Source organism: Leptonotus elevatus, chromosome 4, assembly GCF_054856555.1.
Source record: "Leptonotus elevatus isolate MCC_2025b chromosome 4, RoL_Lele_1.0, whole genome shotgun sequence".
NCBI classification, from domain to species: Eukaryota; Metazoa; Chordata; class Actinopteri; order Syngnathiformes; family Syngnathidae; genus Leptonotus; species Leptonotus elevatus.
The window spans coordinates 6553900-6577480 of NC_141242.1; the positions used below are offsets into that span (position 1 = coordinate 6553900).

The 23581-nt window shown below is 40.2% G+C and overlaps 1 protein-coding gene across 3 annotated transcripts; it reads right to left on the minus strand.

Annotated features, from left to right (window-relative positions):
• Nucleotides 1–311: 311 nt before the first annotated feature.
• On the minus strand, nt 312–22269 carry LOC147175272 (protein phosphatase 1 regulatory subunit 12A). Of its 3 annotated transcripts, XM_086074218.1 has the most exons (25): nt 21901–22269; nt 16870–17000; nt 16634–16752; nt 14366–14522; nt 14149–14293; nt 13989–14063; nt 13790–13869; nt 9868–10067; nt 9672–9781; nt 8147–8341; nt 7986–8068; nt 7813–7902; nt 7602–7703; nt 5783–5887; nt 5615–5705; nt 5393–5527; nt 5203–5305; nt 4039–4142; nt 3889–3948; nt 3779–3801; nt 3656–3704; nt 3465–3569; nt 2619–2669; nt 2372–2422; nt 313–1207 (listed from the first exon to the last, which is right to left on the minus strand). In XM_086074218.1, the coding sequence occupies exons 1-25, from the start codon at nt 22174–22176 to the stop codon at nt 1121–1123; spliced, it is 2727 nt and encodes a 908-aa protein (XP_085930344.1). In that variant the 5' UTR covers nt 22177–22269; the 3' UTR covers nt 313–1120. The 3 variants fall into 3 exon arrangements, with proteins under 3 accessions (XP_085930345.1, XP_085930344.1, XP_085930346.1); XM_086074219.1 differs by lacking the exon at nt 2372–2422 and having other exon boundaries at nt 312–1207; XM_086074220.1 differs by lacking the exon at nt 7813–7902.
• Nucleotides 22270–23581: the final 1312 nt, after the last annotated feature.

Sequence of the window (23581 nt, forward strand, 5' to 3'; positions counted from 1 at the left end):
AAAGCTAAGAAGATACAGAGCCATCTCGCGTTATCCATCCCCTGCAAATAACACTTGTCACTAACGCGTAAATGCAAATTTTTCTCCCCCCTGAACGTCGACTCTAATGTGAGCAAATGCCAGTCTGCTAAAAACAAACAATGCACAGGGAGTGTGCAAACAAAAGGCAGCAGTAAACCAGGTAACCACAAATTACAAGTGAGCAAGATGACTACACCATGTTAGGCAACGGAGAAAGAATCCCATCGTGATGCTCAAGTCCTCGCCATGTACATTTCAAACAAGACACTGTTTTTTTTGTGTGCAAACATCCATTTTAATATATTAGAAAAACCAATGTGAAGGAAGGCTACATGACAGTTTACTTTAAAAAAAAAAAAGGGTATTAGACTAATATTTATACATATGTAATATACATAACCATGCTCTCTTGGAAGAGAGAAATTTACAATGAAAAACTATGACTTTTTTTTTTTAATCAATGATAAAACATTCATAGCTTAACAGGCTTCAGCTGAACAGCAATTTTGTTTTTCTTTTGCTTTGCAGAGAGTAAAGTGCCGTGACCTGGTTCTGCGGTCTTTTCATTTAAGAGCATGGAGTGTGTGTGTGTGTGTTCAAAAAAATAAAACATATATAGGAGTAAGGGAGGGTGCATATGTGGAGAGGTAGGTGGGTTCAAACACTTGCATGTCGTGAGAAGCCATCTTTTGGCTGAATCTTGAAGAAATCAAAACCTTTCCTGCTTGTTAACACGAGATCAGGACGGCCAGCAAGACAAACTTGTGAATGTGTGATGCAAATGTGTTCACAAAAACTAAATACCAAAGTGGCCTCCAAGATGTACAGGACGCACGGGCGACCCTCCCATGTGGGCATTTTGGCATCTGTGGGACCGGTCAGTCACGCCAAAATGCTTCTTCCCTGTGACAAACAGACACAACAAGGCACACAAAAGCCACTCCAGCTGTTTGAAAGGCATCACAAGCCAAGTCAACATTCAGCTGTCCCCTCCTCTTGCTCTTTGGCTTTGGGAGGAATGTGTGTGGAGGGACTGAAGGAAGGAGGCGGCAGAGGAGAAGGAGGGTCCCTTGCTTTCTGTGGCTCGTCCCGTCTCCGTCTATTTGGAGAGTTTGCTGATGACGCGGATCAGGGCTCCATTCTCATCTTTAAGACGCTGGTTGTCTGCTCTCAGGTCAACCAGAACCTGGTGGTAAAAAGCCACATGCATTCATTTGAGATGTACGCACAAAAGTCAGGGATATTTAGCTTTTGGGGGATTTTTTTTTTTAGATGGATCTAAAATAACCTTTTCATGTGAACTTCACCTAAACTTTTGAATGAGTGTCTACATTACTGGATAGCTGAAAGCCCATACCCGCTTTGAAAACCCCTTTTTTCCTTTTATCGCTCAGTTCCTTAGACCCCAATATTAGATTTGGCAGAGGCCTCTTTTGTTGAATTACAGGTATAATTATTTAATAAAGGAATTTATATTTTAAAAAAAAAGTTTCCTCCTATAAACATCATTAATCATATAAATTTATATACGTGTTTACGCCCCTGATTTATGATGTTTTAAATTTGTTTAACTCAATTTAATTCAGGGGCCACTAACGCAAGTTTGATCTCAAGTGGGCCGGACCAGTTTGTCAGTGGCCAAATAAGGTATAGATAACAGGTCAAAATATTTCTTTTTTGGTACAAATAATTATACATACATTCTGAAAATATTCTTATTTATTTTATTGCAGAATAATTGGAATTTTCTTAACAAAAATGAGCGCACAATATTTGCATCAAATCCTGAGTAACAGCCAAATTTTAGAACGTTATTTAAGTGGTTGTCAGTGTGCCCTCCAGTGGACAAAATTAGCAACACCACTTAATTTGAGTGAAAAACTACACTGTGCTCTGCCCTCACGGGCCAGATTGAAACTCTTGATGGACCGATTCTGGCCTGCAGGCCGTATGTTTGACAACCCTGTCATACATCATGCTGTTTCTACCAAGTACTGCCTCAAATCTTCTCCAATTTCGATACTGTGAATGTGTAGGATTGAGTGTCAAGAAACGCTTCTTGGGAGTGGTAATATGGCCGCTTTGCGGCTTCAAAAGTCTTGGCTTAACGGCTATCCAGTAATATATACAGAGCGGTGGTGTCTACCTGTTTAACGTTTCAATACTTTTTGCATAACTTGCTGTTCGCCAAACAAGGAGCTGAATGGCAAAAATCCATCACAGGTGTTCTACCCATGAACTTTCAGAACAAGCTATCAAATTCATTCGCTGAAAATCCATGCGCACGATGCTGAACGGCACACGCAAAGCTAACCAAGCGGCAGCATGCAAAGCGCACGCCCGTGCTCACCTTCAGCTCCTCCTCCAGCTCTGCCATCCGCCGCTCCAGAATCCTGCGGTCCTACAGTATCAGGGGAACACGAAGGAGGAGTGGAAGTGATGAAGGACCGGGAAAGTTGAGCGGCAGTGAGTGATTGTCAAGTGGTTTTGGGAGGGGTGGAGTGTCAACGGTGGGGAGCGGGGAGGTGGCAAGTAAGTGAGGCGCGGGAAGGCCACAGAAATGCAAAACCAGGTGAGAACAGCGAGGATGCTCTTACCTTTCTCTCAAGGTCCAGCAGGGCTGAACAGTCGGTGAAGCGCTCTTGTCTCTGGAACGGAGGCAAGGCAGAGAACCAACTATGATTATAATGATCAGATGAAGTCATGGAATTACATGCACACAATGTTCAAGTTCAGCGGAATGTCTGTTCAAGAAGAACAAATAGGTTTAAGCTTTTCAAACAAACTTTACAAAGTCATCCCTTTGGAACATTTGGGCTTTCTTTCACAGCTATTTGCCATTAATTGGCCTTCAGTTTATGGAGGACCAAAAATGCCAAAATAAATAAAAAAGTAAATAAAAACAATTTAAACAGATAGATAGGATTTACACATAAATAAAAGTAAAAATAAATTTTAAAAAAATTTGACAAAAAAATTTAAATAAATGTGTTAATACAAAAACATATAAATAGATTTAAATAGCAACCAACAAACAAAGGCTCTGCTCTCATGTTTATTTCATGCTGCAGACACCGTCAGCATGAAATGGTTTTCAAATGAGGGGGCAGTCCTAAGCATGTCTTGGGTTGGGCTCCACCGTTGCAAACTGCCTTTCTATGGTAGGAGGCTGATGATCTATACTGATTTGGAAAGTTGTGTATGTGGAAAGATTGAATGAATGCTCGCCGTTTTATAAAAATAAATCCATAATCAATATTTTGTGGGAAAATGCCCAACAGTTGAAATACAAACAAAAACTTCAGCATTTCTTTTAAAAAGCATAACATTAGTCATGTTTTTACAAGCGGAAGCGGACTCTCCGCCACACAGGATGCTGCCCCTTATCTGACAGACAGACAGTATTTGAACCTTCTTTGTATGTGGGTGGGTGTTTTGCGCACCTGCGTGGCCTTTTCTAGATCCAGCCTGGTCTGACTGACAATCCTCTGCGTGTCCTGCAGCTGAGACTGCAGCTGGCTGTTTTCTCTGGTCATCTCCTCAAACAGCTGAGTCCAAGAGCAAATAAGGGCATATTTATAAAATTCAAAAGACATACAGAAAAAAAAAAAAAAAAAAAAACTTGTCTGCTGACCTTTTTGAAATCCTTGCTCTCACCGCCTTCGTTATAGTGCGCGCTGGACCTGAGTGGAAGTGAGAAACTCATCTATTGTAGCGCTGACAGGAGGAGGAAACATGTCAAAAGTATGAGTCATACCTGGAACCCAAGAGCTGGTCTGACTGTAAACAGAGGAGACAGACCGACAAGTTATGAGTGCTGTCTTTTGGTTATGGCTCCGTTGAGACCACAAATAAAGCACAACACACCTGCGGATCCAGTCGGCTGCCCGAGAATTCTTCCTCCCCGCTGGGATCGTTGTCATCAAGCTTGAGATGACAGTACTTTTCAATAACAACCTTCCCGGGTGCCTTTATCTTTTATCTTTTCTATTCTATTCTATCGAGATGTGAATATACCTCCCCGCTCCTCTGAGCCTTCCTCCTGGCTCGAGCTTGTCTTCTCTCCCGGCGCTCCTGGGCCCATCGCTCAGTCTCGCTCTCCCCGGCGCTGGCCTCGGTCGCTGGAATAAAGCCAGGAAAGTACTTCATAGAGCTAAACAATTTATTGAATTCAAATAGACACCATGATGTAGTAGAATGACATTTTCAAAATCACATAAGTTGAAGGTTTGGGGGGGGGGGGGGGGGGACTCTTTGCTTCATTTCGATGAGTCAGTGGTACAAGTAGGCTTTAATTTTGATATGTATATTTCAATAGTCTCGATCAGCGGTTCTCAACCTTTTTTTTAGTGGCGTAACCCCTGTGAAATATTTTTTCAGCTAAGTACTCCCTAACTAGCGCAAAGCATTTCTGGCTGGGGGTGCCATCATTGTTTTATTTATTAAACTTCGAAACTCTCATTGTGTTTACATGGTCTCTCCTGAACTATTTTGAATAAAAACATAAAAAAAGAAAGAACCAATTTAATTATAAACAAAGATTTGTGCACACAAATCAACATAAAGTGTTATCTTTTGGGATCATAGAAAAGCTTGTTTTCAAAAATAAATAACTGATTTTTTAAAAAAAGTTTAGGTAATTGACAGGTGATTCTAGGTGGCATATGACAAGTTGGGTTGAACCATGATGCTGGTTTTTAGGACACTGAAATAGAATCGCTTACCGAATATAAAATTCATTTCCTGAACTTACATTTTTTTCTGAAATTTGCATATACATTACAAAATCTCACGTACCCCCTTTGAGTGCCTTCACGTACCCCCATTTGAGAACCACTGGTCTAGATAAGTTAAGTGCAGTCCACATGTTTACATATCGTTTTATGTAACCTGAAAAATTACGTGAATTGTTAGCATTACTGACTGACTTGTGTTTACGTTACACTTGTTTGGTAACATTTTGTTAAACTGTCATAGTGAACACTAAAAAAAAAAAAAAAAAAAAAAAAAAGAAAAAAAAAAAAAAAGACTAATCAATGGTTCATTTGCCTTCTTTGTAGAGCAAGTCTAACTTATAAGACCAAAACATTTATATATAATAAAAGCTGATATCGCTCAGTCCTAGTACTTCAACATCAAGTTGAGTAGTGTGTTAAGAAAAGACAAAGTGGAGACGTTCACCTCTCCCGTCGGTGGTGTGAGGCCGTGGGGTGCCGGCGGGCTGCGTGAGACCCAGCAGGTCGGACTTCTGCAAGCTTGCTATTCGAGACCTCCAGCTCATCTCCTGCAGAGCAGAGTGTGCGGCTTTGTGAGGTCACATGACATGAAAAGCAGCATTAAATGTAGTCCCGCAACAAGAAAAGCAGCCCACCCCTTCCTCTCCCTTCTTAGACTTTGCTTCTTTCTCTTTTTCCTTCTCCTCTTCCTCCTTTTCTCTCGCTTTGTTGTCCTGCTTCATGGTCTTCATGGTCTTCTCAGCTTCCTGCAGATCTGTCAGCGTCACACCCTTTAAAAAAAAAAATCACAGTGTGACATTTGCGTCACAGTTTAGGGGCTGCCCGCGCACATCCTGTAGTTCTGAGCTGCGATGTACCTGAGTGGAGCGACGTGACTGCCGTGCGTGCCGCGAGCGAGCTTTCCTCTGTGCCTCTGCCTCCTCATCCCGAACTGGTGTCAGGTAGGACCTGGATGTGCCAAAAATCAGGTTAATGACCCACCGAACACAAAGAAGAATGCCCCACGGATTGTTGCGCTGACTCACTTGCGCCGCTGCTTGGTCTCGGATTCGGGGCCGGTTGTGTTCTGAGGGTTGGAGCTGGTGTCCAATGTTGACGGATCCTTCTTCTCTGTCTGTTCCTGAGGAAGTCTAAAGATGAAAAAAAGGTTACATTGTCATGAGGAGCTATAAAATAGTGCATCTTAATGCAAAAATGCAAACATGAGGATGTATTGTAAGACTGTCACAAGCTATTTTCAACACAATAACTGATTTTTTTAAATTCCGTCACATGAAGGAAACATCACCACGCTTACTGCTCCTATTGTGTGTTGTGCTCAATATGGCCAACACAGTACACCACATGTCGGTCGTAATACCCAGATTGACCTTTGAGAGGCAGCATGATGCCACAGGGCATGTGTACCACTGGAAAATCCAAAGAAAAAGAAAGACGCAAAACAGGGGTGTCAAACTCATATTAGCTCAGGGGTCACATGGAGGAAAATATTTTACCAAGTGAGCCGGTAAAATCATGGTATATAACTTAAAAACAATTAGCATCAGCTATACACAGATGTGCAGGTCAGCCCTAAATAGCTGGGCTCAACTGTAAATATATTGTTCCAAAAAAACAACACGTGTTATGTTGAGCTGGTTTGCATATATATTGTTCCCAGAATGCATTGTGTGGCGCAATTAATGAAGTTGTAGGACATTAATCCATGTCATATATGTTTGTGTTACCAGTAGCTGAATGTGTGTCATATTCAGTATGGTTATGTTAGCCTATGTACAAACCGTAACTTTAAGTTGTGCGTAAAATAATGACATTCAAGTCAATTCTGTGTACAAGTTGCATTGCTCAACTGAGGATCGCTTGTGAAATTACAAAACGTATGTTTTGATGTTGGCTTGTCTGATTAATTGGTCTGAAATTACATGATCATCTCGAGGCCCGGATTAAACAAACCCCTTAGCGGGCTTTTATCCGGCCCGTGTGATGTATGTTTGACACCCTTGGCATAAAAGAAATACAATAATCTTACCGTTAGCTTGTCTGGTAACTATTGTACATCATGGTTTAAAACACTTGTCATTTTTATCGTCGTGAACGACCTTTCTAATTTCTAGTTCCTGATCATAAAACGACCACAAGAGGGCAGCCGATACAGGTATCGGCATGATACCATTTACCTGGGATCTGTACTTACTCACCCATCCCTACTTTTTCCAAACACTCACCACTACTCATTACTTCTTTTTTTTGTGTCTGGCAACTGCACAAGCTTCAGGTGGCTTCTTAATTGGCCGTTGTTCCGTTTTATATCAATCAGAGTCTGCGGTCAACTGTGTTGAGCACAGATGTTTAATATTTACAAGCATCGGCTCATCTATTTTCTGAGCAGTTCAGGTGTTGGGGGGAATACATTGATGTCTCAATCTTAGTACACCCCACAACAAAGATTCATCGCTCATCTTTAAGAGACGTCCGAGAATCGGGCCTTTGCTCAAAAGGGGGCGGGGGGACAACGCTGAAATTTGGCAAGATTGGCATGCGGGTGCCCTTCCTTTGGAAGCAGTCTACAAAGTCTGTTTTCAGTAAATTACTCATAATCATCAAATCTTGTGAGTTAAACCAATCAAACATAACGTTCAACATTCTAACATTACACAAGACAAGCATCAAATACACATTTTCTAGTCTACCCTTAACTTTTATAGGAAAGTCTTTATTTTGGCCAAAAAGTCCATATTAAGTCTGCATGTTGAAAATCAAAATAATGAAAGATGCATAGATAATTTGTGTGTGTGTGTGTGATTAGTGCTTAAGTGGCCCAAGAAAAAGTGAACACACACACACCTCTGTGCCAAAGCACTGTTGAGGCGACTGAGTCCAGATGCGCTTGTTCCTGTGATACCCGAGTTCACACTGGTTTCGTCCAGCCTCCTTCCATAAGAAGAGCTGTAAATAAAACCAGAATAAGACCACTTGGAAACAAAACACACAAGACGCAATAAGGTGAAACGCGGGCAAAACAAGCACAAAAACAGGCCAGGCATTCATGACCAACCTGCGAGGCAAACAGGGGTTGGAGCTAGTGAAATCATTCCCCGATTGGCTGTGAAGGCGGCGGGTATAGGACGAGCTACGACTCAGCCAACTGACAAGGTGAACAAGGGGACGAACGCGGTGAGAAACGCATGCTGGTCACAAGTGCGGGAAAGCGTGAGAGCAGAGACTCACCTATTTGTGGTGTCAGAACTACTGTCGGGGATACTAAAGAGTCTCCTTGTTGGAATAGGAGGAACCCGGGCCAGTCTTGGTTCCTGTGACAAACAGATGATGCATTTACAAAACAAGAACAGCGTGCGTTGGTGGACAAAGGCCGAGTCTGCGCTTCGTACCTTGGGCTCGGTCTCAGAGCTGAGACGGGGACTCGAGGCTGAGCGGGTCATCCCCAGGCCGGACTCTGAAGACTTGTTCGGGTCTGGGATGGAGTCAGACAGTCCAGCTGAGCCCAGAGTCACCGAGCTGCCTGCCTTCTTCAGTGATGTTCTCCACGAACCCGGGGCCTCAGTGGCTGCGGGTTTGCCTGGTTCCTGTTAGATAGGATTCGGTGCGTTTTTGTTGCTGCCAAAACTAAGGATGTTGTTCAAAACCACTTTTTTAGACCGATAACCAGTACAAGGACTCAACTCGAGTAGTCACAGATACCGCTAGTAATTTTAATACATACAAATTAAAAATAAATTAATGAAATAATAAAGTTAATTTCTAAGAAAGACCCATATATCTCAATATAACATTTTCCTTAAAATTATATTAAATTAACGGCAATTTTCTATTCTTCTAATAATTCTAGTTCCTGATCGTAAAATGGTCGCAAGAGGATGGCCAATACTGAAATAAGGCCAGGTATGAGCCCGATACCTTGTATTGGTAATCACTCATCCATATCCAAAACAATAGTGTTGCATTTATGAAATTAAAGAACTGCAACACAGAGCACACAATTTTGTTTCTGCACATCACAAACATTCTCAACTCTGAAAAATAGACACTTTAAAATAGCTCAATGAGTGAGTCCCTGTATTCATTAAATCTACAGCGAAGCAAAAATGCCAACCGCAAATGGCGTCTGCTATAAAAAGACCATTTCACTAAACACTGTAAAATACACAGTATAGTTAGAATATAAATTTTACCTGGATAGTGTGATTTTTCCCCCCTTCCTTAACTTCAGCGTCAGTTTATCAGGGCTAGAGACATTAGCTTAATTTTTCACACACAATTTTAAGATGTCACCTAAGAGGTGTGAGTGATGTTTATTTAATATAATTCCTGTAGCAAGGACATTACAAGGAATATTTGAGTCATTTGGCTATTTTAAGCAATAAGTTAATATTTTTTCTAACATCATTATTTTTCATTTCACTTGCAAAAGCATATTTTGCCACTTGTTGCTGATTGAAAATGACATCACAGGTGCTCAGAGCTCCGGTAACGACCAATCACGGCTCACCTGCTTTCTAGGTGTGGTCATGTGACGTTGGCAATCTAAGCCATGATTGGTCCTTACCCGAGCACACATGTCATTTTCAGTCGACAGCTCGTGGCAACATGAGTTTTAAAAGGTATTCATTGAAAATAAAGATAAATTAACTTAAAAAAATAAAAATTCTAGAAAAAATATTAACTTTTATCGCTGAATATTGCTAAATAAGTCTTTGCGCCAGGTGCTGATGATGTACATTTGAGTGGGGAAAAAAAAATATATATTTTAATGTTACAAGAGCACCATCATCAAATTTAGTTTTTTAAATTTATTTATGAAAAACTAATCTCAGTCACAGAGAGCAACAGAGCAAAACAATGAAAAAGCCACAGGTTGCAGACACCAGTCCAAATTTAAACAACTCCACATTTTACCTTTTTGACTTGGTTTGCAGCGGTGCCTGCTGGCATGGAGGTAGGAAGGAGGCTGCTGGTGTTGCGTTTGTTGTTCAAGTTGTTTATGATCTCTCGGTTTTTTGCTTTCTCTGCAGCCATGCAAAAGTCAAAGGTGACATAAATCTCACGTGTAGCAATTAAATCTACACTTCTCCTTTAAGGCAACTTCTCTCACCAGACTCCGCGTCACTCTCCGATTCGCTTTCCTCCTCCGAGCTGGAACTGCTGGAGGCTTTGGGTTGACTTTGGGTCCGTGCGGTCTGGCCTTCGTCCTCCTCGTCCTCCGCGGGGCTGCTCTGCAGGGCAGGTGGCGGGTGCTTCTCTCGCTCATGGAGGCAGATTTTTTCCTTGCTGCTCATGCGCGAGATTGAAGTCCTGAGCGGGCGTGGAGAGGAGACACAGGTGGCATGCCAACAGCTAATCAGTTCCATGTGCAGCCAATTAAAAGGAGGGCACACGCCAATCATCACGTGCGAGGCTTAAGTTGGTCAACCGCAAAGTGAAACTTAATCAAGCACACTATAAGCAATTCTACCTTTAAAAATGATAACGCTTACTTTGATGGACACTTAATTTCATGTAAAAAAAAAAAAAACTTCATATGTTAACGAGTCTCCTAGTTCCTACTGCTGAAAATCATCTCCACAACATGCTTAACTGTAAGGATGGTATTTGTCAGATAACGAGCAGGTCCTGGTTGACTACAACAAACATGTTGCCTGGCATTCACGCCAAAGAGTTTGATCATTGCCTCATCAGACCACAGAATTTTCTAGTCTTTCGGGTGCCTTTTAGCAAACTGCTGGCGGGCTGCCAGGACCGCTGGCGCTCTGACAGAGTGACCATCAGGTTATTTGTCACCTCCCTGACTATGGCCTTTCTCCCCCTCATTACAGACAGTCAGCCAGCTCTAGGAAGAGTACCGGTGGTTCCTAACTTTTTCCATTTATGGATGATGGATGCCAGTGTGCTCATTGGAAGCTTCAAAGCAGCAGATTTTTTTTTCTGTACCTTTCCCCAGGTTTGTACCTTAAGACAATCCTGTTTTGGAGGTCTACAGACTCCATGCCTGGTTTGTGCTCTGACATGCATTGTTACCTGGGGGACCTTTTCAAAATCCTGTCCAATTAACTAAATTTAGCTCAATTTTTAGCTCTGTGGCAAAGGCTGTGGATATGTGATTTTTTTCCTTTAAAAAAAACAAACAACCCCCCACAACATTATGGGGTGTTGTGTGTAGAATTTTGAGGGGGTTGGGGACATTTATTCCATTTTGTAATGTACGGAAGAGGATTAGGGCCAGTGAAGAGAGAAAGCAAAAACGTTTGGTAGGATTCACACTTTATTCTCAGAATTCTGACTTCTAACTTTAAAGTCAGAATTCTGAGAATAAAGTCAGAATTTTCTAAAATTAAAGTCAGAATTTTCTAAAATTAAAGTCAGAATTTTCTAAAATTAAAGTCAGAATTTTCTAAAATTAAAGTCAGAATTTTCTAAAATTAAAGTCAGAATTTTTTAAAATTAAAGTCAGAATTTTCTGAGATTAACTCATTCACTGCCACTATAGACATAAAAAATTCATTTGAACTATTTCTATTAGTTTTCCATTTTTTTCTACTTTTGTTAATAGTATGAAAACCTAAAAAAATATATTGTACATTTATAGATATAGAACAGATATAAAATTTGTGATTAATCGTGAGTTAATTATTGAAGTCATGTGATTAATTACAATGATAAATTGTATGCACCTGATACGATAAAAAAAGAAAGAAGAAGATTATAAAAAAATTGGGGCATCAGGCGATTACAATTTTGATTGTAATTAATCGCATGACTTCACTAGTTAACTCACAATTAATCACACATTTTATATATTTTCTAAATGTACAATTAAACATTTTTTAGGTTTTCACATTCTTGTTAACAAAAGTAGATTTTTTTTTTAACTAATACAAATAGTTCAAATGAATTTTTGACATCTATAGCAGTCAATGGCAGTGAATGAGTTAAAGATAAAGTGAGAATCCTGCCAAACCTTTTTTTTTTTTTCCACTCTTCACTGGCCCTAATCCGCTTCCGTTGTATGGAATGAGATTGTAATTTGTAACATTACAAAACGTGAAAAAAACTTGAAAACTTCAAGGTTGCACAGTATGCAGGACGTGACTTCAAGAGGCCCGCACAACAAAGCAAGTTCAACCTGTTCATGAGCTCTTAGCGGACTCAACCAAACACCTTCACGGTCGAACACTGTCACAGCTGTGGTTAGCATTAGGATCAGTTGACCCATGTTTGTGTGCATCCATCCATCCATCCATCCATTTTCTTAACCGCCTATCCTTGCTGTCTTCCGGCAGTAGGTGGGGTACACTCTGGAATGGTTGCCAGCCAATCACAGTGTTTGTGTGCATGTTCACATGAAATACGATATGATAAATATGGGAAGATCAGGTGCCACATACGTCATCCAATGTAGCTCAATCCTATTGTTGATCAAATTTGAAGCATTAAAAAACACAGGCAAACCTACAGTAAGTAGTCTTGTGATGTAGGAAATTAGCTGTGTTTACAAACCATTTGTTTGAGCTGATCTGACATTTTTCCACTGTATTTTGTCAGTGGGTAAAAAAAAAAAGTTTTTACTTCTTTCTTTTTTTTTAATCACTTGACCTGTCAATAAAACATTATCCTGAGTTATTCTGATACAATTTGGACTTAAAAGTGCATCATCCTCTAAAAATCTTAGTGAACCTTAAAAAGGGAAGTCAAGTGGAACATTTTCTTTATAAAAAAAAATTATCTTCCCCCACGAGTCAAAACACAGCGCTGATTAATATTGAATTTGGATAAAAACGGATGGATTTTTGCTGCTCAACTCATATTCTACAAAGACAACTTTAGTCAGAATACCATGTTTAAAATAGTGGGGCAGCTGTCTAAGTCTAAGTTTAGGCCTAACATTAACATTAGTTGCCATGCAATTCTAATATTCTTCATCATTTGTTTATTAAATATGCTAATACCATCTCAATGTAGGTCAACTGTTTGCATTTCTTTTCTATGTGGCCCTAATCCTCCTTTGTCATGGTCTGATGTGGGTCATGTCATGTTTAATTTTGTTTTTACAATATGCCGTAGGCCAGGAAAAAAAAGCTGAACCATGTAAATAACCTCCAGGCTGGACTTTTGATATCCCAGAACTCCAGTGGAACGGCAATTTGCAAAATAATTTGATTTCTGAACTAAATATTTACACCGTTGCAGGTATCTTTGTTTTCCTTTCTCAAAATTAGCTCTCAGTGTGGCTCCAAATTAGTGCTGTCACTATCAAATATTTTTAGAATCGATTAATCTATCGATGATTAAATTGATTAAACGACTAATCGGATTGATTTTTATTTTGCATTAAAGCGTACTACAAAAGCCTTTTTCCCCCCGATTACTATTTATTTATTTAGTACTTTCTATTCATATAGTGATTAAAAAAAGGGGGGGGGTGATGTTGCACTATGTTACTGGTTCTGTCATTGTTTTCCAAAGTAAACACAGATGTTTGCAATTGTCTTATTTTGATTAAACACAGAAGACGAAAGACTACAGAAATCAGTGAACAAATTACTGTTGATATGCTGAAATCAGAGGATTTGGAAAATTAAAAAAAAAAAAAAAGTCTCTTAACGATTACTCGATAATTAAAATAGTTGTCAATTAATTTGATAATCGATTAATTTTACAGCACTACTCCAAATAAAGTGTTTTGGTTGGCAAACAGGAGAGTCCTGGAACGTATCCTTTCAGAAAGATTTTCACAATATCATTCATTGTGGTTATAATTTGCAGCAAGTGACGAACTACATATTTTGATTACCATATTTAGCTATGAAAGGTGCGAGATCGTCAACGGCGCAACTACGACCAACAAAATATTGTTGAATCAAAACAGATGATGTCATTGGGTAAAGGCGTTATTTTTGATACAGCTCTTGAGCTCTTGCGAACTCTCATGGTCGGTGAGAATGCCGCTACTCAGGTTCATTTCAGGTTTGTGCCCGCGCAAAGCCACAGAGACAAGCCGACGGATAATTGGCACTGACCTGCGTGTGCGCGCTGGTACAGCGGAGATTTGCAGGCTGGTGTCGATGACAGGGGTCTGTTTCTCTTTCTCGGTGCGCAGCTGAAAAGGAATATAAACACACATAAACACAGAGGACATTCAGCACTCTTGCATTATCAGTCATATCGGTTTCATCTGACAGAATAAGAGTTGTGTCGCCGGCGTGCGGGCACACTCACAGCTTTCTGTTTCTTCTGCAGCTCCTCCAGTGCGTCCACCAGGTTCTCATCTGCAACATCTAAAGGTGTTTGGCCCTACAAGGACATTCACAGCGCAGGCTGGGTCCTAAGTAACGGCTTCGCACGTCACGTGGCTAAAGATTGTTTGCAAGCTGCTCACCACGTTGTTGACGGCGCTCATGTCGCACATGTGGTCCGCGAGCAGCGTGCACACCTCCTCCTGCCCCCAGTGAGCTGCCGCGTGCAGGGGCGACCAACCGTCGACGTCCTGGCTGTCCACATCCACCCCACACTGTAACAGCACCCTGGTCAAAGGGCAGAAGAGATCGCATGAAGAACTCGGGACGGCCAGAAATCAAGTTTCATCAGATTCTCACTTTAAAACTTCGATGTATCCTTTGGCCGCCGCGACATGCAGAGCCGTTGCCTTCGTGTTCGGGTGCGGGGTCAGAGTGCCGCCACTCTCTCGCATCGCCTTGGCGTCCTGAAGCATGATCCTCTCCTCCTCTTTTCGGGCTTGGTCCACATCGATTCCTGTTAACGTCGACGCGAGCACGCCATTAAATTCAAGCAATGACGGAATCCAGACATTTTCGATGCTGATGATTCTGTTGAGGATTGTCTGTTCAAAGAGACAGACCTCAATATTACAATAACCAACTTTCAATTGACTGACTTCCTGGCTTGAAAGTGGAAATCAGCCTGACACATTTCTTGACAGTAGTATGTTATATTTGACCTTACGAGTCTAAACTTGACATTCCGATGAATATTACATTTGTGGAATATGAGTTATGAAGCACCCATCTCAGGGGGCGGCCATTTTGCCACTTGCTGTCGACTGAAGATGACATCACAGTTGCTCAGGCAACGGCCAATCACAGCTCACCTGCTTTCTGAAGCCGAGCTGTGATTGGTTGTTAACTGAGACCTGAGCAACTGCGATGTCATTTTCACTCAACAGCAAGTGGCAAAATGGCCGCCTTCTGATATGGATCAAAACTGCTGCTTAACTCATATTCCACTAACACAATATTAACCAAAATACCATATTTACACTACTGGGGCTGCATAGAACATATTATTGTCAAGATTTTGTTGGGGGGGAAGTTGGCTTTCCTTTAAGAAAAAAAAAAGAACTGATGCCAACAGTGATGTGAGATCAAGTCACTACAAAAACAACAATAGTTATCTACTGTGAGCAAACATTTTTTGCCTCTCTTCAAGCGACCAGTGTTCGGTTGTCAGTTACTATGCATTCTTTGGACATATTACACTTCAATATGTACACCTGTACAACTTAATATGGTGCCAAACAAGAGCAAAACTGGTGTATAAACAAAAAACAATTGCAACTAGTTGCTGGACAAACTGCCATTGTCGAGATGCCCTTCATCATGACATCAAGCCATCCCAGTATCAACCCCAGGGTTCTGCGTGGTTCTAAAAATGCACATCAATCAGACTGTAAATCTGATTTCCACATAAGGGATTTAAAATGTTTTAATATCGGGAAAAAAATCGATGTCGCGATATCTTATTGAATATCGCAAAGGACATGCAATAAGTCTCATATGAAATTTTATGCTTTTATCTAAGGGTGAGAATTGCCTAGTACCTGGCAATTTGATTCGTATCACGATTCATAGGTCACGATTCGATGCCGATTAATCCTGATGCGAATCTATAAATTGATTATTGTGATTTTTTTTAACTCAAATTTAGAAAATACTAATCAGTAAACTTGTACATGTACACTGTAAGATTTGTATGAAAATTTATTTATTTATCTGAAACTTCAGGCCTATAACTGAGCCACTGCATTTAACAAACAGGTTGCCGTCTGTTTCATGTTTGAACAGCACTGGAATCAAATATTAAGGCTTAATGTTCCATTAATATAACATTACATGCTTAATGTGTGAACCCTAACCCTAAGTAAGACATTTTGTTGAATATTCCCATTAAAAATTGATGTTTAAAAATCGATTCGTCGCATATCGAATCAATTCGAGAATTGCGCGCTGTAATATCGCGATATATTGCCAAACCCCTACTTTTATCTGAATTTGACCAGACAGCCACTAACTAAAATGTAAACTAAGGTAATTACAATTGCTTATTTTGCTGCATGACATTTTTTTATTCTTTCATTAGATAATAAAAATATAATTTATTTTCATGCATGTTAAATATTGCAATAATATATCGCTATACTCAGCAACTACTATATCGCATGATCAGCTAATTTGATGAACACTTTCAAAAACCTAAATATTAGAAAACTCGCGTGAAGACATTGCTCCTTCTCATTTAATTTTTGTCACGCCCCACGACAGAGCAACTACAATTTCACTTAGTTACTATACAGATTTTCATTTAAAAAAAATAAAAATAATAAACAGTGTGTATTTTTGTCTACTTGCAACCATTACTAAGGAAATACTGTGTTGCATTCATGGGCAATCCAGAGGGGAGATTCCAATTACACTGTGTTGTATTCATCTGTAAGATGTATCACACCACACAAAACTAACAGTTCTCTAAAGTCGTGACAGCGAGCGACAAAAAAAAAAGAAACCGTGCCTGGAGCGGTTGCATCCCTCGGCAATTTAGGAACATTTTCATTGACATCAGCACATCACCTTGCTTTTTGATTTCAGCTTTCAGCAGCCTCTCCATGGGGTCCTCCGTGGCCACGTCAAGAGGAAGTTCCCCTTCGCTGTTCACCGCGCCCACATGGGCGCCGTGTTCTATCAAGTACCTTCAAAACACACACACACAAGCCACGGATGTGTGAAGCTCACCAGAACTTCGCACCTGTAAAAAGGAAGACCTCGAGCCCAACACGTTATAAACAAAAATTGCGTCCAAGGCTCACTTTGCGATCTGGATAAAGCCGCAAGATGCCGCGGCGTGCAGGGGGGTCCAGCCCTCGTTGTCGCCCGTGTTGACGTTGCTCCCGCTCTCCACCAGAAACTGAACCATTTCTGCGTTCTCATCGATACAGGCCTGCCAGAGGTTCAGCAAACACGCAATGCTTTGTTAGGAAGATATAGAAGTGTGTGTTAGTCAAGAGGACATTTTGGTTTGTTGTTAGAAGAAAATAAAAAAAAACTAAGTTGAAACCCATCTATATAAATCATCTTTAAACTCAAAAACAATGAATGCTCTGTCTATTTGTTGTGTCTACTTCCAGTGATGAGGGCTGCAAAACATCAATGAGCAAATCGATGTCGCGGTTTTTCCTGAGGCCAACAAAATGGAGCACTTCAAGTTCATGCTGTGACATTGTGAACTGTTGTGTTTGTTGTCACTTAGATTTTTAATTGAAATGCAATGTTGTGGCTGTGGCTCATCATATCCCATCTTAGGGCTACATTAATAATTTAAAAGGCGATCATTACTATTTTTGCAAAGGAAGAATTGTAAGGAATCCGTTGTACTGTATTGAATGTCACTACTTTAATTAAGCAAGTGTACCTAAACTTGCGGCCGGTCATATATCAAAGTTATTGCACTGTCTACTCTTTATTTGAACCTTAATCGTAATTAATAGCATGACTTCAATAGGTAACTCACGATTAATCGCAAATTTTATATCTGTTCTAAATGCACAATAATTTTTTTTTTTTTTTTCATATTCAACATAAAAGTGGATTTTTTTTTAAACTAATAGAAATATGGTTGTATATCTTTTAGTCATTGATACAGTAACTTACTACTTCATACTAATTCATAAAATTTTGTTAAAATTAAAAATATGTTTTGTACGGTAAAAAACGAGTGATGTTGATTTGTGTTGGTCATTTTTCTGCCAATAGTTAACTCACGCTTAATCGCAAATTTGATATCTGTTCTAAATGTACAATAAAATATTTTTTCTAAGTTTTCATACTCAACATAAAAGTGGGGAAACATTTTTTTTACTAATATAAATATGGCTGTATTTTTTAGTCATTGATACAGTAACTTACTACTCCATACTAATTCATAACATTTAGTTAAAATTAAAAATATGTTTTGTACGGTAAAAAACGAGTGATGTTGATTTGTGTTGGTCATTTTTCTGCCAATAGTTAACTCACGCTTAATCGCAAATTTGATATCTGTTCTAAATGTACAATAAAATATTTTTTCTAAGTTTTCATACTCAACATAAAAGTGGGGAAACATTTTTTTTACTAATATAAATATGGCTGTATCTTTTAGTCATTGATACAGTAACTTACTACTTCATACTAATTCATAACATTTAGTTAAAATTAAAAATATGTTTTGTACGGTAAAAAACGAGTGATGTTGATTTGTGTTGGTCATTTTTCTGCCACTAGATGGCACAATTGCATTTATAAGACATTGGTGACAACTCAGTGCATTTTTCTTTTCATATTAAGAGTTATCTAATCTTTAAAATGAAGTAATTTATGAAATTCTACACATTTTTAAATTGTAAGATACATATTGACCCCAGTCCCCACAAATATATGCATTCTTATTAAATTACTAAATTTTGACGCAAGTGCTGCATTGCGACTGGACTTCCCCCAGTACAGGCTTTCCAAGTAAGGGGCGGTCATTAATCGCGCGCTAAAAAATATATAGTGGTATTAAAAGAACTTTAAATTAACTCAAAATTAATGCACTAATTTTGACACCCCTAATTTTAACTAACTTTAAAATTCCATGTGATCATATCTAACTATACATTAAGTTCCATAAATGCAACATTTTCATGTTTGTTAGAAGTTTAGACCTTTAATTTCTGTTATTTTGTTTCAAATGTCCCCCGTTTGTTTGCTTTTACATTCCGTCTTGGATGTTCCTTGTACAGCACCTTGAAGTGTCTTGTGTCCAAAATATGCTTAAGAAATCAAGATGCCGTGCGTTGAACCAAAAATCGTCTGGAAACAGTTTTGCACATTTTGCCTGCCCAAAGGGTCAACAACTCAGGAAGTGTCGTCAGTGAGTTGCAATTTCATTGATTAGAAGAAAGCGTCTCAACATCTGTTGAATGAGTTTGATGGGGTTCTTTTTCTTTTCTTTTTTTTTGCCACGTAACATTCTGTCAACATTTCCCAAATCTGAGTCATGCAACAGTGGCGACAATCCATGCAGTTTGGCCTCAGTGGCTGGCAGACTTGAGTTTTAGTTGACTCCATGTGTTGTCAGCCCTCAAAAGCACGAGGCGACAGCCCAACAAGCGTCTCAATAAGCAGTGATTCTAAAGCCGTGTTGTCACCTGGGATCCACATTTTCATCTTGTCACGGAGTTGGGAACACAGGCGTGTAGTAAGGACCGACACATTCATCATTACCGGAGTAGAAGAAGTGATGAAGAAATGGAAATTTGACTCGGCGAGAAGCTTTTGTCACATGACTCAATTTCACCAATCCAACAAAGGCTTGAAATTTTTTTTTTCTTTGCGGTTTTGCAAATCAATGACTTCATTTGTTCTAATTTTGAGTAGCAATTTTTGGCAGGCTAATCCCAGGGACCTGAAGCAAGTTTTTATTAAACAATAAAAATATACTAATATAATGATTAGAAAATGTGTTTTCTTTTTTATATAACCAAATGTTTTTATTTCTTAAATTTCCACTGTGTGTTGCAGCAAACTGTATTTTCTTGTCAACAAACATTTTAGGTGGGGCAATTTCAAACACAAATTGTAAGTGATTACAAAAAAATGTAACGTAATTTTGAGAACTTGTGGAGAACTCAAAAGTCAATATCTGCCAACTCTGCATTCAGCACCCACTTTAAAAGCTACAAGGAGTGAGGTACTACTAACGTAGGAGTACACTAGCGCAGCTCATCAGTCTCATTGGGTTAGCTGAGCTCCATCGCTACGCTAACATTAGCATCTGGATGTTTCCCTCTCCAGGCATAATATCTAATCAATTTACACTCATTGCAACTTAAGGTAAAAAAAAAAAAAGGTTAGTCTTGATTTGATTGGTTGGTTCATGCAAAAATTGCAGCCTTAAAAATTTGAAAAATGCATGCTATGACACTGCGATGTCGATTTGAATTCGATTAATTGTAATTGCTCAGCCCTACTTATACAATGTGTTTGAATAAGTTTAAATTTGTATAAAACCATGTAGGAGGTCTAAAACTATTTCCAATGTGGATGGGATGTATAAACGGGGATTGTGAGCATTATGATGAATTCTTACACCGCCCAGAAAATGCCGTGCCATTGGTAATCCCAAAACGTGGTATGTCAGTGCGGTCAGAAACCGAGAACCTGCTGTAAATTTTTTTACAACCTGTCTGCGACCCAATTTTGGGCCCTGACCAACCAATTGAGAATCACCGGTCTTAAGTACAACCTGAGCACCCCCCGCTGTTGCACTGTTGCTCTTTAGTAGCTTCTCACTGCAGCCACCTATAAGAGGCTTTGCTTTTGGGCTAAATCACACAAAGCTGTTGCAAGCCTCCGTCCTCATTTAGATTTCCAATCATGCCTGCCAATTTGCTGTATCGAATAAAAGACCTCCAGATGGGCAACTGTGTGAGCAATCAGGCTGGATGAATGAACAGAGGGTACTTGTGGCACCCTTGTATGTTACGAGGGGGGCAATGCGCAGCCTCCCAGCAGACTCCTTCCCTCGCTCATCAAGTGACTCATTGTGGAACGCGCCTTTGACAACAGCAGCTCCAGAAAAGTTTTCCATTTCCTCATCTTGAACTCCCAAAAGTCCCCTCTATGGGGAATTGGTGAGAGGAGGAGGAGGGGGTGGCAGAGGAAAGAGAAATGGCGGAGAAGACATAAAGCCTTTGGATGGAGGGGACGGAAAGTTTGGAGTGCGCGCGACTTTATTTAATTCTGGTTGCTCGGCAACTGATGAGCAACACTTGGAGAAAGGGATGGAGCGCAGCGGAGGACCACACTGGGTGACGCGTGTGACTCAACCAAAAGAGGGCACGTTTGCGGAATATTGTTGGCACACACAATCTGCACCATACAAGTCACTCAGGAGGCAGGAACGCCGCTTTTAACGGCGAGCATGACATCACGGGGTGCAAATGGGCCAGAACAATCTTTTGGAGTGTGCAGACACTTAAATAGCAATTTTACAGCTAAATCCATGCACGTGTGGGGACTTTATAAGGCAAATTGTGTGTTTATGACATGACGTATGGCAGTAGAAAGGGGAAACAGTGCATCGGTGAGGGCTTGTGTGACAGTGAGGATTTCCAGAGTGCCTCGAAAACAGAACACAGCAGATTTCTTACATTGCAAAAAAAAAAGAAAATAACTGTATGTTGTTTTGGACGATCAAACTGTGATAATTGAGGAGTGTTTCCAAACCAGAGATCTAATTCATGTTGCAAAAAAATAAGGTGTTGCTTTTCTTCTCTGTGCCAGGGATGTATCCAAGAAGGACAATTCAACACCTTGCCATTTTCATATTTTTCTTCAATGTTGTGCATAGATTTCGGATAGCCACTGTTTGCTTATAAATGCTGTGTGACTTTTCTAATCTAAAATATGTACCTCGGCTCAAAAACACATGCGAACAGTGTGAGAAGAGATTTTAGTCAGCTGATGAAACAGGCCACTGAATCCAATCAGCCAGTACACTCCATTAAGAACTTGTCAAGTCCAAAAAAGTGCAACTCGCCCTCGTTTGCCGCAAATGTGACGTGAAAGGCGTCGCCGTGAGCCAAAAAGTGTTCGAGCGAGACACAAATGGCGCTGCTAATGACGAGGCTTGTTTTTTTTATTTTTTTTTAAACACAACCAAAAGAGAATAAAGTGATAGACTGAATTTAAGCGCCACTAGCGGCTAACGGAAATGTTTCGATTAACCCCGCTGCACAATACCCCCCCACCCCCACTACGGAGTTTCCCCACTTTGTAAATGTTCTGTTCAAAGTTTCCAGACTAACTTGACCGACCTGGTGGAGCGCTGTCAGCCCGTCTACGTTGGCGTGGTTGATGTCAGCTCCCTGGCGGAGAAGCGCCGCCACCTCCTCCTGGTCCCCGGCGGAGCAGGCGGCCATGAACACGGCGCCCTGGGCGAAACGGACCCTCGGCCTCCGAGTCCCCGAGCTGCTCGCGGTATCCCGAGCTTCCGAGTCCGTTTGGTCCGTCTCCGAGCCCAGCCATCGCTGCAGCTGATCCTGCCGTCGCTGTTTGGCAGCTTCGGACCGGGACTGGTCAGTGGCCGCCATCTTCCCTCGTCTGTCCCGGACCAAATCAGCTCATGGTGCGGGAGAAGTTGCTTGGATTGGGAGGCTCTCCCGGGGTGCGCCCCCTGTTGGAGAGACGCCCCAAGTGACGCTGTTGAACTTTACGACAAACTTATGACTGAGTGGCAGTCAGGTGCTGCATTCAAGGCGCCTCAGAAATCATAATAACAGACAAAGAATGTTGTACAGTACTTTGTTACTTGTGTGCAGTTGCATTTGATAAATACATGGAAGTCCATATACAGTTGTTTAAAAAAAAAAGACTGGTAAAAGTGCTGACTCAACTACTTTACTTCAGTAAATGTTAAAAAAAAAAACGAAATCAGGCGCGTAGCCATCATATCAGCAGAATAGAAGGACAGACAAATTTTTCATCAGCAAATTGTCCTCTCAAATTCAACTGCTTCTCTTTGTGGCCAAAGAACCGCAACAAATATAAAAAGTCTACACACCCTTGTTCAAATGCCTTTTTGTGGAAAAATAAACCAAAATGCATTTTTTCAATGTTTTTCCCCAATCTATATGTGACCTATTCAACTCATCTTTCTTCTCCGACCTTAATTTTTTTGTGTTTTTTAATATAAAGCATGTCTCAAAGATCTCAAGTTTACTTTCCCTTTCTTTTCTACATTGAGTCATTTTCTGCAGTGGTTGAAAAAAAAAAAAATTAACATGCCAATTTGACAGTTTTCAAATGCAATAATCATTCAATTAAAATTGTTTTGATAGTGAAAATCAAAGCTAAACATTGTCATATTGATTAACACATTTGCTGAATTAGTTTTTATGTGCTTGTGCAAGTGTACGTAATGTTATGCGACAACCCCCCCATCCAGCAGTCATTATCATATGAACTGTGGAAACCCCAGGAGCGTGTTGCACCTACAATTCTGGCAGCATCAGCATTTTTACAACCATGATTCCCTCATCTTATCAGTGACTCGTTGTTTAACCACTTATGCAAGAAAGCACAACAAGATAAGCGTGGGATGACAATTATATGATTTGTGAGAGCGATAAATCACTTAGTGGAAGTAACACAAATGTTGGCATTGATCTATGGCTGATCAATGGAACAAGCCCACTAAACACAAGACCAATCATGCCGAGAGATACATTTACAGGTTGTCAACAAAATACATATACGGTGTTCCCTCGCTATACCGCGGTCCACTTTTTGGGGCTCTATCTGTTTCGCAGATTTTTTTTGGGTGCAATTTTGCATGCTTTTTTTTTTAAGTAATGTACCTATTTTATCAAATTTAGAAAGGTTTGAACATTGACAATGTTTAAACAAGAGAGAAATGAGAGAAAATGCAAATGCCTCTATGAGAAAAGTGTATAAACTGTGTGGTGGGGGGTTTTAGAGCCTTAAAACATTTATAAT